This window comes from Pseudophryne corroboree, chromosome 9 (assembly GCF_028390025.1).
Source record: "Pseudophryne corroboree isolate aPseCor3 chromosome 9, aPseCor3.hap2, whole genome shotgun sequence".
Classification (NCBI taxonomy): domain Eukaryota; kingdom Metazoa; phylum Chordata; class Amphibia; order Anura; family Myobatrachidae; genus Pseudophryne; species Pseudophryne corroboree.
In genome coordinates, this window is record NC_086452.1 from 377969862 (window position 1) to 377988577 (window position 18716).

Genomic DNA, 18716 nt, shown 5'->3' on the forward strand with positions numbered 1-18716 from the left:
CCTTGCAGATACTAAAGCTACAAGGAAAAGTATACCCTCGGGGATTAACGCACCCGGCGTGCTTACTAGTAGCGGAGTAAACCCTGTGGCTAATTGAATATGCCCCCAAGTCTCTAAAGGAATAGAATGACTTACCTGCCTGCTGCTGTTGGTTATATACAGGCTGTACTATAATGCATCTTATGGCTTGTACTCTGGCTGTATGAAACTGTAGTGACATCAAAAGTACCTTGGCAATTTACAACCACAAACAGTGAGGAGAGATAAGCCCCGTATCAGATATACTCTACTGTAGTATATTTACCCAACATGAAGGAGCCAGGTAAAGTTTTTTTTTCTTTTTACATACATACGCACATCTATAAATCCCTCTCTCTTAGAGACATATATACGAGTCTATATGTATCTACCTACATGCATACACATATACTTAACCACGTGCATATTATATTGTGCATAGGAACTAGTGACATGTCTGAGGCACTGTTATCATGTTTGTTCAATCAAAGTAAAATAAATGATTGTACAAACACCAACAGCGCCTCTGGTGGCTAATACATTCCTGTGCAGATTTACAAAATTTTTCAGCTTGGATTATTATTAATGTTTGAAGAACTACATTTTCTGCATCACTTTCTGCCCTTGGGAATCACTACTGTAAATATTGAGCCGTTTTCTGCCAATACGGAGATTTGACATGTAGAGAAGAATGAGCTAGAATGAACTGCATAATATCAGTGTATGCACTCTGTGTGCCAGGTTTTACATTTTATCTGGGTCAGTGGCACCTCCTACAATATTATCTCTGATCTCTAATACTGCAATGAAACCCTTAGAGCTGATTCTGAGTCATACGCTGCCGCGACCACTTTAGTGTCTATAGCCGCCAGCACATCTGCGCCTAGTCTAATGCTAGTGTCAGCCCTTCCCCTTTTGTACAAGTGTGTGTCTGAATGTGCAAGCACTGAGACACCCGGTTTGAGCATCTGTAAACAATGCCAGGTCTACCTTTATGTGCCACTATTGGTAGCACCATTACATTTTGTATCAGCTTTGTCGCAGGTGCAGAATTTCCATTCGAGTATGGTCTCCAATGTGAGCGATTAAGCATCTGTGTACCTAACCAATACAGCAACACTTCCTAACATGGACCATTCTCATATGTCTTAATAGCCAACTCCCAGTTAACGCCCAGAAACATCCAGTTTTGATACCGTGCGTCTCAATCGCACCTGTGTCTCTGTGCTTACACACGGTGTACCACACATGCCATAGGAGCTAGAACAGATTTTTTTCTGCAGTAGTAAAAAATTAGCTGTACTCCGTGAACCCTGCCATTGTGTACGCTCCAGAACCAGGCCCTTAATGACTATTAATGGAATCATATTTGTATCGTACGTCACCTGTAATTTTTTGGCCCTTGTGACACACTAATCAAACCTGAAATCAGAGAAAGTTTATTTAAATAATTGCAATTAGCGGAGAGTTGTAAAAAAAATTTCACAACTGTGGTTCACTTTATATTAAATTCATAAAAAGTACAAATATAAATAATCATATACAAGTATAATCATATGCATCACAGTTCTGATCGGCGCAGACTCCTCATCATTTTGTAGAGCTTCTTTGCACTATACGAAACCGTTTTCTTAACTCCTGAAAGAGAGAGAGATTTTTTTACTTGTAAATCAGCAAAGCCGGACAGACTAATGGGCCCTACACACCCGGAGATGTGCCGCCAAGGGCCGACTGGATACCCGGCGGCGGGGAGGGAGTAACGGGGGAAGTTAAGTTTCTTCACTCCCCCGTCACCCGGCTCCATAGCAGTGCATGCTAATATGGACGAGATTGTCCATATTGGCATGCATGTAAAAGCGACCTGGCACCAACGATGAACGAGCGCGGGGTCGTGCACCGTTCATCGTTGGTGTCTACATACAGAAAGATATGAACGAGTTCTCGTTCAATGTTCATATCGTTCAGTTAGATCTTTAAATGTGTAGGGCCTATCATAGATTTCAATCAGGGTCAGACCGGCCAACATGGGAACAGGGGAAATCCCTGGTGGGCCCCACCCCTTCCTCTAATGTCTGTTTCCAGAGAGTGCGATTAAATGATACATTGTTACTCTATAAGAGGGTCCGATACATGGTCTGTAATGGTTGTACATGCCTCTGTGGGGGCTGGCCTCACCCTGTTGTAACTGGCCACACCCCTTAAGCCTGGGCCTCTACCCCTGCATTCCCCAAGTGGGCCCATCATGCCCCAGTACGACACTGCCTGCAAGAGATACTTCTTTATGTTCACGGTTATATTAATTTTTATTCTATTAATTCACAAGGAACCAGGGACATCTCTTTTGCAGGGAAGCAGGGCATGTAGTATAAAGTGGCACAGGAATATAATAACATATCTGCACTACAATTCTTCTCATTATGACAGAACCGCACTTTGGCCAATCTACTAGGTTAGCAGATTGTGGCATGGAACATGAGAAAACAATATTATAGACTGAGATCAGATTTGACTACTTTAATTATCATATTAGATTTCAGCAGTGTAGTGTTTCACTTTCTCGGTGTGGATGCATATCTCTGCCAAAACTCCAACATTATAAATGAGACTACTAGATAACTGGATACAGCTATAAGGTTGTTATAGTAAATGCAGACTAAAGTATATGTGTAAAGATAATGAAAGGTTTGTCAAAGTACATGAAAGGCAATCAGTATAATCCTCTGAGTGGGTCTCTATCGTCAGGGTTCCCATTATGTTGATTTAATGCATTAAAGCCTACATTTACATAAAGCAAGGAAAACCATAGAATTAGCCTTATCATTTTATGCAGAACATGTATAAACATCTACATACAATTTGCAGTCAGATGTTTATTTATCAATCATCAGCGTATCAAGCTGCAGTGCATTTAAATTGGCAAAACTCTTAAAGCAAATACACACCATGCCAATTTACAATCACTTATATCCCTTCCAGACCGAAGCAAAAAACCTAGGATATTACCAGGACATGGCAGTAGACTCGGGTTCTACTTATGTCTGAAAGGGTCAGACCCGGGTTGACAGTCTTGGGTCGGTGACCCTGCAATCGACCAGGGTTATTCCCGGGGCTTGCAATATGGGACAGTGCCCCGACTTATGTGTGAAAGGTATGACCTGGGTCTTGAGAAGTTCACTAGCAGCCACAGTAGTGCTTGGAGATTACATCTCCAAGCGTTCACTGCTAGAGCTGGGTCCGGTGTGAAGGGTTAATTACAGAAACTCCGGCTTCAACCAGTGCTCTGTGTCCAGGGTCTGAACACTGTTAAAGCCGTGGTTTATATCTGAAAGGGGTATAATTTTTCTAGATTTCAGGTAACTCAACATGTTTTAAACATTTTAAGGTCGAGCCAGATGAAAGAATTAGAATGTCGCAATTTTGTGATACTCAGTGAGCATATCAAGATAGTTAATGAAGATCCACTGTTCCATCCCACATAGCGATTCCACTGTTAAAGCACTAACCTGACTGAGAGTATTACTAATTGACAATGTCATGGCAGAGACATCTCAGAATTACAATGCATATCACATCTTTACGGAAAGTAACATGAATTATTTACACAGATAAGTATTTATTTACTCTTCTAGCTCAAATTATATATGTATTCACATTTCATTTAAAGACTGTATTTTCCAGCCAAGTAATATATATGAAATAACGGAAGCGATTAGACTTGCTTACATATGATGAGAATACTCTCCATCTCCTCTGCAGTAGGTTGCCATGTAAAGATGGAGGTGCTTCTCTATCTGAGCAGAGAGTGACGAATAGCCTGGCAGACCTTCTGGGCAGAAATGCACTGTGTGTGTATTGGTATAAAGGAAGCAGGGACAGTTCTAGGGGGATCCGGTCTCTAAGTCGACAGTAACTAGGTCGACCACTATTGGTCGACAGGGTGTCTAGGTCGACAGGGTCTTTAGGTCGGCATGTTCTAGGTCGACAGGTCATAAGGTCGACATGAGTTTTTCCACAATTTTTTTCTTTTTTTTAACCTTTTCATACTTAACGATCCACGTGGACTACGATTGGAACAGTAATCTGTGCCGAGCGAAGCGGCAGCGGAGCGAAGGCACCATGCCCGAAGCATGGCGAGCAAAGCGAGCCACGCGAGGGGACGCGGTGCACTAACTCTGCGAAGAAAACGACACCAAAATAACATTAAAAACTCATGTTGACCTTTTGACCTGTCGACCTAGAACATGTCGACCTAAATACCCTGTCGACCTAGACACTCTGTCGACCTAGTTACTGTCGACCAATAGTGGTCGACCTAGACATTGTCGACCTAGTTACTGTCGACTTTCAATACCACACCCGTTCTAGGACAAATGACTGCACAATGACTAAATTCTCAGCTTTTTGACCTGTATGAGATCACATCAGGACACTCTCCTAAAGCTATGGGATCAGATGCAGCTGTCTGTAATGCAGATGAGAGGCAATACTGTTTTGTTTGGTTCATAGTTGTTTAATTAAATGTTGGGGTTTAATGTTCCTGTAAACCCCACAAATCTCTACGCACTTATCTAGCCCTCCCCAGCTCTGGACAGAACATATGTTCATTTATTACTTAACCCATCAAAACCAGATATCAATAGGCTTAGCTCTGGTTGTCATCTTCATTGAGGGAGAGCTGGTGGGCAAAGAAGGAATTCACTCTTTCTAGGACAGTAGAAAGTCCTCCCTTATTCCTCAGGAACTGTGGTCTCACCCACAAATAAGATACTTTTTATTGATCTTTGACCATCTACCCAACTTCAGGAACGCGCATACACAATTTTAGACACTGTGCACCTCTGCTTTTGAATCCACTCCACTTCTTATAAAAGTTACACGCCCATGACCTCTTCCATTCTCTTCCCCTGATTTGTTTAGAGGTGGAACGGGGATTTACCTAGTCGTTTTGCGGACAATAAATGCCCTCACTCCTGTTCTTTTTATGTCTTGGTGGTGGAAACTCAATTCAAGTTCCTCTTTATATGGTCTAGGCTTCCGACTGTTCTCCATGGATTCTCCCATAATGTATCTCGTCAACATCCCATTTTTCCCTGAAATGTGTCCTAAGTTATTGCATCACCTCACTTATTGAAACAACCCAGATGTTGAAGCCTTGATCAGCCTGCCCTATACTTTCCTACTCCATTTCCTACCTACTTCATTTCTCATGTTTTACTCTTGGAGTCAGAAGTAGACCTTACATACTACATGGGGAAAAGCCCCAGAGTTCGATCACGCTGACAAAACAAAACAGGACTATCCACGTAATGGAGACCATAAGGTATTGTGTAGGCTTTTATTCTGAGTTATCTGTCAGAAACATGAGCAGTCATCTACTCAACGTACCTGTGAAACAAGAAGAAGTTTTCACTTCTTTGTAAACACTAAATATGATGCCTTGTGGAATTGAGTGTCTTGTCCTTTTGTTCAATTATCACAATGAAAGTACACTGTAACCCTAGGGGCTGCATTGAGCCAAATTGGTGTCACATATCTGCCCGCAGCTATGGGCTGGCTATTATATCAATGTGCTGGCACAATAATAATTAAGTATATTATGGCCTCAGATACCATGGGGGTTATTTACAAAGCGCTGGGTTCTAAAACCCAGTACTTCCAATCATGTTTATACCTGAAATTTAAAAGGGTCATTCTTTTACTAGCCATGTGTTGCTAGTAAAATAAATGTTCTTTTAAATTTCGGGCATAAAAATGGTTAGAAGAGCCGGGTTTTAAAACCAGACACTTAATAAATAAACCCTTAAGTCACAATATACAGCTATGTGAGCCCAGTCATTTAAAGGGCTGCAAAGCCTAAAAACTAATATCCATACATAAAAATCACTCCTGGCATAGATCTACTCTCCAGGACACTGTGCCTGGATAGGGCGGTAAGGACAATATAGTTTATTTTGGACGCACTACCAACCACTGCTGAGGACGACCCTTCCACAGTCTACAAGCAGCGAAGGGGTAAAAGAATGTTAGTGTAAGTGCAGGGGTGTGGGGCACCCAGAGTGTGCGGAAGTTGTTTTATTCAGAGAGACTTGGTGGTAGGGGCGCTGTACACGTTAGGTTTGACATAACTGCACCAACGTGATGACATTTTATGAGTACTTCATTTAATTGGCTAGATTATCCGCAGCAGTACCATTTTTCTTTTCAACTTTACTATTGTACTTTTTGGATGTCCTCGCGTTCTCTTCTTTGTTTATCGACCTGTGCATCCCTGTGTGCCCTTCTCCTTTCGTCTATTATGCTTTTTTGGTTGTATATAATGTGATGTTGTTATAGGTGAACGCCTATGTTTTCATCATGAGGTGGTATGTGATGAATTAGTAAGATAATAGTGAGAAATAACAGAGCTCATACCAAATGTCATTATATGCCAATGTCATTACATAATTTTTATCAGCAGTCGATTTTATTACATAAACTACTGCTGATGTTTCCAGATTATATTTCACTGTAGTATTTGTTACTGGAAATGTATAAATACCTCAGTCTATTAACTTTCTGCAACTTGTTTAAAGATTTGTATATAGCTGTGGGGGATGCAGTTAAAATATACATTATGGTAAGAACTTACCATTGATAACGGTATTTCTCCTAAGTACACAGGTTCCACAAGATACATTAGGATATGGATGAGCGACAGCGGATCTTGCACCAATCGGTCAAAGGTTTCTGGCCTCCCAGCATGCAGCGGGCTCGTCCTGGCTATGGCAAATCAGTCGTTTTCCAAAGCTTAAGGCAGGAGCATCATGTAGAGCCCTAATCAGGCGAGAAGAACACACATGCACAGCCTTCCGTACAAGAGGGAAGAGGTTAGTGTGTAAAAGAATCCTCAAATCAATTGAGTCAGGGTGGGATCCTGTGTGAAACCTGTAGACTTAGGAGAAATACCGTTAGCAACGGTAAGTTCTTACCATAACATATATTTCTCCTGCAGGGTCCACAGGGTATCCACAGGATAAATTGGGATGTCCCAAAGCAATTTAGTGGTGGGGACGCTCCTGATTAGACAGGAGAATCCTTCGCCCGAATTCAGCGTCCTGAGAGGGAAAGGTATCTACGGCATAATGTCTAATGAATGTGTTAATGGACGACCATGTGGCTGCCTTACATATCTGTTTTGCTGAAGCACCAAGTTGTTCTGCCCATGATGGGCCTACCTTATGAGTAGAGTGAGCAGAGACATTATCCGGAATCGGGAGATCACTCTGAGAATATGCTACCGAAATCGTCATCTGAAGCCACCTTGCCAGTGTCTGCTTGTCAGCAGGCCATCCTCTCTTGTGAAATCCATAGAGAACAAAGAGAGAATCTGTCTTTCTGATAACACTGTTACGATCTACGTAGATCCTTAAGGCACGGACTACGTCCAACGATGCATCTCCCGCAGGGACTACAATTTCTTCGTTAAGGTGAGATTTAGACACTACTTTAGGAAGATACCCAGATTTAGTTCCGAGAACTGCTCTATCTGGATAAAAAAATCAGAAATGGAGGACGACATAACAATGCGCCTAAATCTGAAACTCTTCTAGCTGAAGCCATGGCCAGTAGAAAGAGAACTTTAGCTGTCAAACTGAGGTCCCAAGGCACTGTAGGAGGAACAAAAGGAGGTTGAATGTGCAGCATTCCCCAGAAAAAAAGTGCGTAAATCCTGTAGGTTAGAAAAAATTTTGTGGAAACTTACAGTTAGTGCTGACACCTGCACTCTCAAGTGAGCCACCCTTAAACCTTTATCCATTCCTGCCTGAAGGAATGCTAGGATTCTGGAAACTCTAAAAGACCTGGGTTCAAGTTTCCATTCACTGCACCATTGAATATAGGCTTGCCATATTCTGTGATAAATGCGAACTGAGTAGGGTTTCCTTGCTCTAAGCATTGTTTGAATTACCTGTTGTGAGAATCCTCTTGACTTCAGGATGGAGATCTCAAGAGCCACGCCGTCAAAGACAGTCGATGCAGAGGTCTGTGATGACAAGGCCCCTGAATCAGTAGTTCTGGACATTGAGATAGTAGGAATGGAGCATCCATTGACATCCTCTGCAGATCTGTGTACCAATGTCTTCTGGGCCAAGCAGGAGCTATTAGTATCACGGCAGTTTTTCCTTGTTTTACCTTTCTCACCACCCTGGGTAACAAGGCGATGGGAGGAAACACATAGGCCAGATGACAGTCCCATCTCACGGACAGGGCATCCACAAAGATCGCTTTGGGATCCTTTGTTCTTGACCCGTTGGCAGGCACCTTGTGGTTCTGACGAGATTACTTGAGATCTATCGCTTGCAACCGCCATCTGTCGACCAGGGTCTGGAAGACTTACGGGTGAAAAGCCCATTCGTTTACATGAATGGTGTGCCGACTGAGAAAATCCGCTTCCCAGTTTAGGACTCCTGGAACAACACTGCGGACAAGGCTGGAAGATGACGTTCTGCCCACTTTAACGCGTGACTTACATCTTTCATTGCTTTCCGGCTGCAAGTTCCTCCCTGATGGTTGAGGTACGCTACTGCCGCCGTTGCATTGTCCGAGCGGATCTTGCCCCTGAAGGATGTCCTTTGCCTGATTCAATGCCATGTATATGGCTCGAAGTTCCAATATATTTATTGGCAGGCAACTTTCTTTCTTAGTCCACTGCCCCTGGAAGCAATTTCTTCCTGACACTGCTCCCCAGCCCTGAAGGCTGGCATCCTTGTCAAAATTTCCCAATCTGATATCCAAAAGGGTCTCCCTTTGTCCAGATGGGCTGTCTGTAGCCACCAGGCTAATGACCTCCTTACTTCCAGAGGAAGAACCATAGTCTGCGTTTTTATTGTCTGATGAAAACCATTCCACTTGGTTGGTAAGGATCAGATGTTGCAGAGGCCTTGAATGGAACGGAGCATACTCTACCATGTCGAATGTTGACACCATTAATCCCATCACATGCATTGCTGCGTGAATGGATACTCTTCGACTGTGTAGAAGCTCCTGGATCCTTAACTGAAGTTTGGTTATTTTGGTCAGTGGTAAAATTACTCTGAAGGCTCGAATTCAATACAGTCCCAAAGTGAGTCATTCGTTGTGACGGAACCAAAGACGATTTTGCCCAATTTATGAGCCAACCGTGCTTCTGCAGACACTCTATTGTCTGTTGCAGATGACACAGAAGCAATTCCTGAGACTGTGCCAGGATTAAAAGATCGTTGAGGTATGGAAATATTCTTATCCCCTGCTGGCGGAGATAAGTTGCCATAATCACCATAATTTTGGTGAATACTCTGGGGGGCTGTGGCCCGTCCAAATGGCAGAGCCTGAGACTGAAAATGCTGTTGGAGGATAGCGAACCTGAGATAGCGCTGATGGGACAGGGTTATAGGAACATGTAGGTAAGCATCCTGTATATCCAGGGACACCATAAAATCCCCTGGTTCCATAGCCAAAATTATGGAATGTAAGGTCTCCATATGAAACCGATGTACGCGAATGTACTTGTTCAGCATTTTTAGATTGAGTATGGGCCGGAACGACCTGTTCGGCTTCTGGACTAAAAACAGGTTGGAGTAGAAACCCTGTCCTCATTGTGCAGGAGGAACCGGAATGACTACTCCCGACTGAAGCAATTTCTGAACTGCCTCTTGCAAAGCCCTGGACCTCGTCTCTACCAGACGGGCTGGTACAAAAAACCTTTGAGGAGGGTTTTTCCTGAAAGCAAACGCATAACCGTAAGATACCGCTTTTTGCACCCAGGCATCCGTGGTACACTGCTGCCAGATTTGGGCAAAATGAAGTCGGCCTTCCACCCTGGGGTCCCCCAGGTGGAGGCCCACACCATCAGGCTGATGACCTATCTTCTGTTTTAGAAGCCGGTCCTCTGGTTGCCCAATGCTTTTTCAGTCTTACCAGACCTGATATACTGGGACTGTTTGCTATCACCCTTTCCTTTTGCTTTTCCTTGAGATCGAATGGGCTGAAAAGCTGGAATTTTGGGCTTAAATTTGTAAGTAGAAGGAAACTTACATTTCTCGGAGTCTGCTTCTGAAACCAAAATACTGGTTAACTCTTTGCCAAAGAGAATGTCGCCAGTTAAAGGTATCGACTCAAAAACTTTTTGGGATTCTGAATCAGCTTTCCAGGTGCGTAGCCAAACTGCTCGGCGAGTGGCTACTGTTGAGGCTGATGCTTGAGAGGCAATAGTACCCATATCTAAGTCTTCTTCTTCCAAGAATATTGCAGCCTGCTTGATATGTGCTACATGGGATTTTTGCTCTCTAGATGTCATTGAAATGTCCCCTTCCAATGCATCTGCCCAGGCAGCCAATGCTTTAGCCATCCAGGCTGAGGCCATGGCTGGTCTAATGATTGCCCCAGACAGGGAAAAAAATGGATTTCATTGCAGTAATCAACTCAGATATGTCCACTGAGCTGAGACCTTCTTCCTCATCCTCGTATGCAGAACCAGAGTGTAATGAGTCTTCATCCGCTGATGAATTATCATCTGAAACATGTGTAGACTGTGAAGGTGTTGTTTCGTGTCTAAATGATTTACTTACAACTGGCTTTTCAGCCTGTTTCTGTTGAGAGGCTACTGCTTACCCTGCTGGAAATTATAAACCGCAGGTGGAATGCTGCACATAAGCGTTAATAGTGTAACCTATCGCTGCTACAGAAGTTGGAATTATACGCTCAGCTATATTGGATAATGTCTGTGTAAACATAGCCCATGGGGGATCAACTGGCACCTGTGTCTGCCTTGAATTTTTCAAGAGACCTTGGTGAAAGCTAAAACAGTTTGCACTCAACCCATCCTGAACCAGATCCTGAGAGGTTAACCCAGCTTTACATGACAAACATGATATGAGTGTCTGTGCTGCTGTGAGTGTATTTTCCTCACCTTTGCCGCTCTTAGACATGATAAATACCGTATATACTCGAGTATAAGCCGACTTTTTCAGCACTTTTTTTTGTGCTGAAAAAGCCCCCTCGGCTTATACTCGAGTCAGTGTGAAGGAGGGACACGGAGGGCACAGCGCGCGCCTCTCCTGTGTCCCCGGCGGGTCTATTAAATGAAGTACCCATTCGTGAGCTCTGATTGGCTCATGAACCGGCACTTCATTTAACAGACCCGCCGCTGGAGACGCAGGAGGGACACAGGAGAGGCGCACGCTGTGCCCTCTGTGTCCCTCCTTCACAAGACCGCGCGGGAGCGGTGGAGGGTAAGTTATACCTGGCATTGGGGGAGCATATTTGGCACTTGGGGGGGGGGGGGGCATATGTGGCACTGAGGGGGCATATGTGGCACTGAGGGGGCATATCTGGCAGTGTGGGGGCATATCTGGCAGTATGAGGGCTGTGTACGGCTAGAGCTGCATTTCCCACCCTAGGCTTATACTCGAGTCATAAACTTTTCCCAGGTTTTTGTGGTAAAATTAGGTGCCTCGGCTTATATTCGGGTCGACTTATACTCGAGTATATATACGGTCATCAGACACTTTCACAGTGTAATACACAATTTGTGACTGTAATCACTTTAAAATGTGTTACAGTGACATACAATTCGACCTTACCCTGCTTAGCACCAGCATTGAGGATTGGAGTAAACAGAAAAAACTGACAGAATTTATAGCAAAAGTCAGCAATCACACTAGCAGTCAGTCAAAGGTTATACATTAGTATAATAAGCAATATGAGCACATATTAAACTATAGATACAGTTCAAGTAGGTAGGAGCAACATATTACTGCATTACTTTATAAAAAAGTTTTAACCGTATTCAGACGCATAGCGAAAGAAACCACAGTAATATTATCAAACTCATCTCCTATATAATAGCCCAGATCTGTGACTCTGTGCCTGTGTGTCGAACGCTGGGTGTGGCTAGGAGCTCTCATTGGGTTAGCAGCAGATCTATCACACCCAGTCCACAGCTGATTGGGCAAGAAACACCCTCCCACACAGGTTACATCCAATGGGAGGCTCTGCCCTTTGGCTGCTGTGTGCTCCCAGAGCAGGATTAACAATGGGGCTGATGGCGCTGCAGCTCCAGGTCCACACCCAAAAATAGGCCCACTGCATCTGCAGCAACATACCCTCCAACAATTTACACATAAAAATCATTACAAATTCGAAAAGGGGACGTGGCCATGGGTAAAGTGGCGTGGCCACGCCCCTTTTCCTATACTTTCAATGGACATTTGGAGAGCCAAAAATCGGTACAGACCATAAAAAAAAGGTACTGTACCTGCCAGAAAGGTACAGTTGGAGGGTATGACGCATCTGCAGCAAGTCTCTGCGCTGTGGATAGGGGAAAAAAAATCCTATGTCCTGATGCCAGTCCGCCTGCCACATCCGGGATCAACAATACCCATTCCCTAGCCGCTGCGCTGGTGGAACAAAAGCTGCTGTGGCAACCGGCATAGATGTGTATGATAGCGGTTCAGCAGAAGGCTTTCATAGCCCTTCCTGCGCCGCATACTCTCTGAGCCATGGAGCCTCCTCTGCGCGTGATGTCACAGGAGTGCCTCCCTGCCACAGCTGCGCCCAGATCCCCAGAAGCCCTGACTCTGCAACACAGCACCTGGGCTGCTGGCCTGGAAGCCCCGAGATGGCTAATGTAACGGACAGAGTGGCTGATATCGCAGAGGGTAATGTCTGGACGCTGAATCTTTTCACCTTTTACACTGATTCAGTCAGTCATTTCTGCCAGCCAGTCACTATTGTTAGCACCGGTGTCTCAACGCGGCGCATTACAGGGAAGTAGGCACACTAAATAAACTGCAGCTCCCAGCAGCCCTTAGCGCCAAAGCATTCCAGCCCTTAGGGCTGCTGGGAGCTGTAGTTTATTGAGTGCATCTTCTTCCCTATAATGCGGCGCGTTGGGACACCGGCGCTAACAATAGTGACTGGCTGCTGTGCGAGTCTCCGGAAGAGCCACTGCCAAAGAGAGCACAGCAGCTTAGCTGCTTCCAGGAGGAGAAGCAGGAGAAGCATTACCCGCCCATCCCCCACTTGCAGTACCTCCAGGCCCCATCTGCGGCACCCCCACTCCAGCATCCACGGTGGCTCCTGACCCCCTCACCCACCCAAAGCACCCACCCCACCTGCGGCACTCCCGCAAGCGCTCCTCCCCCACCCACGGTGGCTCCGGATCCCCACCCACGGCACTCATGCACCGTCCCCCACCCGTAGCACCACCCCTTCCCCCACCCGCAGCACCCCCGAAACCGACCCTCCCCCACCTGTGGCACCCCGGACCCCATCCCCCCCACTCCCCCAACCACAGCATCTACTAGGTGATTCATCAGGCCCTGTTCACGCCGTTGCAAGGGGCTTCGACCCCTTAACCATCGCACGCCCTTTGTCCGTACAATATTTAACCACTCATACAATTATGATTGGAGGTAATACTCCATATAATACAAATATTGCACGCCACAAGGGTGTGCAAGGTTAAGGGGGCGTAGCCCCTTACGACGGTGTGAAGAGCGCCTGTAGGGCGCAATGAATCACCTAGTATGCATTATGCACTTATCCAACTATTCGTACTCAAAAGAAAGATAAAGACTTAGTACTGTATAGCTAGTACTCAGGAGAGTGGGATACATGGAGACTTACCCAACTTCCAGGATCGATCAATACGTTTGCGAACACTGAGTGGATCCAGACGCTATAAGTGTACACCGCCACCTATAGTGAACACAGACGCCCAAGTGAACACTGACGCACCAGTCACACAGCCGCCTATGCTGCGACTGGGTCCCTTAGTACACAGCATCTTGGTCGGAAGCGGTAATTCAGTTCACGGCGGGAGACTAAGAGGAAACTTGTCAAGAAACAGGGGAAGGGGCGACCAGGGGAGCGTCTGACTCCCCACTGTTGACATCAACCCTAGGGATTGCGGTCTCATGCTACCCCTGGAGCCTATGAGCCCTAAGGCTTAGTGCTGGTGCAGCCGAGTCAGCAACTGTTTGGTAGTCTCCCCCCAAAGTGTGGAAGTGTCCATGTTCCCCCTCTAAGCGAAACAGATGCCTTACCTTCCCCCATGCTGCGGCCACAGCCTGGTAACGTCTGCTGGACCTGCTAGTTTTATGAGACACAGACGCCCACCGAAACAGCACTGTACTCGTGGGTAAGCATTGTCACGATGCGGCGGGGAGTTGTTGGAGCGACTCTTTCTAAGGTACGTATAAGATGCTGTTTAGAAAGATCACTCAGAAAAAATAGTAAGACTATAAAAATAGAATAAAAAAGCTTATGGCTGCTAAAAACCAGCAGCCCTTAGACCGTGGTCCGGCTCCTGCCACACCAAACAAAAAAACTGATTTGCCCGAGCCAGGAGGCGAGGATATATGGACGGGCCCGCTGCATGCTGGAAGGCCAGAAAGCTTTGACCGATTGGTGCAAGATCCGCTGTCACTCAACCATATCCCAATGTATCCTGTGGATACCCTGTGGACCCTGCAGGAGAAATACCAGCTGTCGGGATCCTAGCATTCAGGAGACCAACGCCGGAATCCCGACAGCCGGTGAATACAGACCACCTCCGAGTATTCCCACTCGGTTGGGGGGTCCACACCACCACTAGAGTGGGAATATAACCTGTGGCGAGGGCGGCAAACAACTGTGATACTACGGAGGTAGACATTCGGGGGGCCTCTCCAACGCTGTAGAACAACAAGTCACAGCATGCCTTGCCAGATATGGGGAGAGATGTATCAAACTTTTAAGAGAGATATAGTGAAGTTGTCCATAGCAACTGTTAGTTCATAGAATGTGCTAGATAAGTCACAGTTAGCAGCTGATTGGTGCTACGGGCAACTTCTCCACATTATTTCTCTTAAAGGTTTGATACATACCCATATGGTTTGTCTAGTCTGGCGGATCCAACACAGCTGTAGAGCCGCAGGTTCCCTTAGCCTAGTAAATATGATAAATCATTTCAATTCGATAACGAGTCTGGCCACTTTAAATAAATGACACTATTTTGCAATCCCTAACACAATGCAGATGATTCCTATAAATGTCCATAGAAAAACAACTGATTAAATAAAAAAAAATTTTTTACGTAAAATTAGCAGCAGATTAGGAGAATGGAAAACAACATGTTTGTTCAATTTGTAATAAATAAGAGATAATAATAAACTATCAGAGTGAACAGCAGGGAAACGTGATCACGAGGTGAAACAATCAGGACAATTATGGAGCAGTCCTATAACAGGCTTTCCCTCTGTCCTCAAGGCACACTAATGCCCCTTTTCCACTGACCTGAAAATCCCAGGTTATTGTGCAGCAACCCTGGATTTAGGTCAGTTGAAAAGGGTTCACCCGAGTCCAGTCACCCGGGAATACAGTACATAGGGGTACTTAGCAGGGTTTTACCCAAGAGGTCCCTGGTCTGAGCTGCTTTGCAATTGTTAGACTAATACACACTATACAATTATCTGTTCGATCTGGCTGGTTGGAATGAAAATCTGGTAATGTTTGGAAGCAAATGACAATCGACCATTTGTTCCCAAACACTGGAAAATGGACAAAAATAGTTGTTCAGACAAACTGGTAAATTTTGCTTGATTTAGCCAATTTATCTGAACCCCATTTTTGTTTATTTTCCAGTGTTTGGGAGCAAATGGTTCTAAACTGAAACTACCATAGTACAGAAGTGACTTTTGCCTGCCAAGGTGCAAATGCCCATTGCAGCCGGTCACACACGTGGAGATCCTGATGTTCAGCATGCTTGCTGAGCAATTGTGGTGAAATTAGAGATTTCAGGTTTTGTCCTGGTCCGGTCAAACAGCAGAGCTGTAACTATGTGTGTGCCGATGGTGCCCTGCCCACAGCGCAAATGGAGCATCCCGCACGGCCGCAGATTCACTGTTTTAGGCGGTGGTGCCGTCAGCGGGACGCAGGCGGCCGTGCCGCCTAAAACAGTGAATCTGCAGCCGTGCGGGTGTGATGCTCGATGGTGCGCCCTCGGTGCATTTGCGCTGTGGGCAAGGCACCATCGGCACACACCTAGCTGAAGCCGCTGCCACCCACACGACTGTGTCCTGCTGCTGAAGCCGCCACCCGCCTGCCTGTGTATAGCTTAAGCCGCCACTGCTGAAGTCCCGGCAGCGCTGCGGCTGAGTTCTGTGAAGTGGACAGGAGGAGTCAGGAGCCGGCAACAGCACGTAAGTGCCTACACAGACACTACACTACACTATATTACACTACAGTACACTTCATTACACTACAACACAGTACACTTCACTACACTACACTCTAAGGGTAGGAGGGGAGGTGTAAGGGGGACTCTGCCTGCCATAATGTGTAAAAGGGGGACCTATCCTGCCGTAACGTGTAAAAGGTGGACTCTGCCTGCCGTAACGTGTAAAAGGTGGACTTTGTCTGCTGTATTGTGTAAAAGGAGACGCTGTCTGCCGTAACGTGTAAAAGGTGGACGCTGTCTGCCGTAATGTGTAAAAAGGGGACGCTGTCTGCCGTAATGTGTAAAAAGGGGACGCTGTCTGCCGTAATGTGTAAAAAGGGGACGCTGTCTGCCGTAATGTGTAAAAAGGGGACGCTGTCTGCCGTAATGTGTAAAAAGGGGGCGCTGACTGCCGTAATACGTTAAAAGGGGACGCTGACTGCCGTAATACGTTAAAAGGGGACGCTGTCTGCCGTAGTGTGTAAAAAAAGAGGACGCTGTCTGCCGTAATGTGTAAAAAAGGGGACGCTGTCTGCCGTAATGTGTAAAAAAGGGGACGCTGTCTGCCGTAATGTGTAAAAAAGGGATGCTGTCTGCCGTAATGTGTAAAAAAGGTGATGCTGTCTGCCGTAATGTGTAAAAAAAGAGGACGCTGTCTGCCGTAATGTGTAAAAATAAGATTTTACTCACCGGTAAATCTATTTCTCGTAGTCCGTAGTGGATGCTGGGGACTCCGTAAGGACCATGGGGAATAGACGGGCTCCGCAGGAGACTGGGCACTCTAAGAAAGATTTAGTACTACTGGTGTGCACTGGCTCCTCCCTCTATGCCCCTCCTCCAGACCTCCGTTAAGGAAACTGTGCCCGGAAGAGCTGATATTACAAGGAAAGGATTTTGGAATCCAGGGTAAGACTCATACCAGCCACACCAATCACACCGTATAACTTGTGATAAACTTACCCAGTCAACAGTATGAACAACAACAGAGCATCAAACAATGGATGCCACCATAACATAACCCTTTATTAAGCAATAACTATATACACGTATTGCAGAAAGTCCGCACTTGGGACGGGCGCCCAGCATCCACTACGGACTACGAGAAATAGATTTACCGGTGAGTAAAATCTTATTTTCTCTAACGTCCTAGTGGATGCTGGGGACTCCGTAAGGACCATGGGGATTATACCAAAGCTCCCAAACGGGCGGGAGAGTGCGGATAACTCTGCAGCACCGAATGGGCAAACACAAGGGCCTCCTCAGCCAGGGTATCAAACTTGTAGAACTTAGCAAATGTGTTTGAACCCGACCAATTAGCTGCTCGGCAAAGCTGTAATGCCGAGACCCCTCGGGCAGCCGCCCAAGAAGAGCCCACTTTCCTTGTGGAATGGGCTTTCACTGATTTTGAATGCGGCAATCCAGCCGCAGAATGAGCCTGCTGAATCGTGTTACAGATCCAGCGAGCAATGGTTTGCTTTGAAGCAGGAGCACCCAGCTTGTTGGATGCATACAGGATAAACAGCGAGTCAGTCTTCCTGACTCCAGCCGTCCTGGCTACATAGATCTTCAAAGCCCTGACTACATCAAGCAACTTGGAATCCTCCAAGTCATGAGTAGCCGCAGGCACCACAATAGGTTGGTTATAATGAAAATATGACACCACCTTCGGCAGAAATTGCGGACGAGTCCGTAATTCTGCCCTGTCCATATGGAAAACCAGATAGGGGCTTTTACATGACAAAGCCGCCAATTCTGACACACGCCTAGCCGAAGCTAAGGCCAATAGCATGACCACCTTCCACGTGAGATACTTTAGCTCCACGGTCTTAAGTGGCTCAAACCAGTGGGATTTCAGGAAACCCAACACCACGTTGAGATCCCAAGGTGCCACTGGTGGCACAAAAGGGGGCTGAATATGCAGCACTCCCTTAACAAACGTCTGAACTTCAGGAAGAGAAGCCAGTTCCTTTTGAAAGAAAATGGATAGGGCCGAAATCTGGACCTTTATGGACCCCAACTTCAAGCCCATAGTCACTCCAGACTGTAGGAAGTGCAGGAACCGGCCCAGCTGGAATTCCTCTGTAGGGGCCTTCCTGGCCTCACACCAGGCCACATATTTTCGCCATATACGGTGATAGTGTTTTGCTGTCACGTCCTTCCTAGCCTTTATCAGCGTAGGAATAACTTCATCCGGAATGCCTTTTTACGCTAGGATCCTGCGTTCAACCGCCATGCCGTCAAACGCAGCCGCGGTAAGTCTTGGAACAGACAGGGCCCCTGTTGCAACAGGTCCTGTCTGAGAGGCAGAGGCCATGGGTCCTCTGTGAGCATTTCTTGCAGTTCCGGGTACCAAGTCCTTCTTGGCCAATCCGGAACAATGAGTATTGTTCTCACTCCTCTTTTTCTTACGATTCTCAGCACCTTGGGTATGAGAGGAAGAGGAGGAAACACATAGACCGACTGGAACACCCACAGTGTTACT

General features: G+C 46.0%; 1 protein-coding gene across 3 annotated transcripts in view; it reads right to left on the reverse strand.

The window, feature by feature from the left end:
• Positions 1–1441: 1441 nt before the first annotated feature.
• TAMM41 (TAM41 mitochondrial translocator assembly and maintenance homolog) overlaps positions 1442–18716 on the reverse strand; it is an 87008-nt gene continuing 69733 nt past the window's right edge. For all 3 annotated transcript variants that reach the window (XM_063940769.1, XM_063940768.1, XM_063940767.1), the window contains one exon: positions 1442–1656. In XM_063940769.1, the coding sequence (XP_063796839.1) occupies positions 1580–1656 (77 nt within the window). In that variant the 3' untranslated portion in view covers positions 1442–1579. The remainder of the gene's footprint in view (positions 1657–18716) is intronic.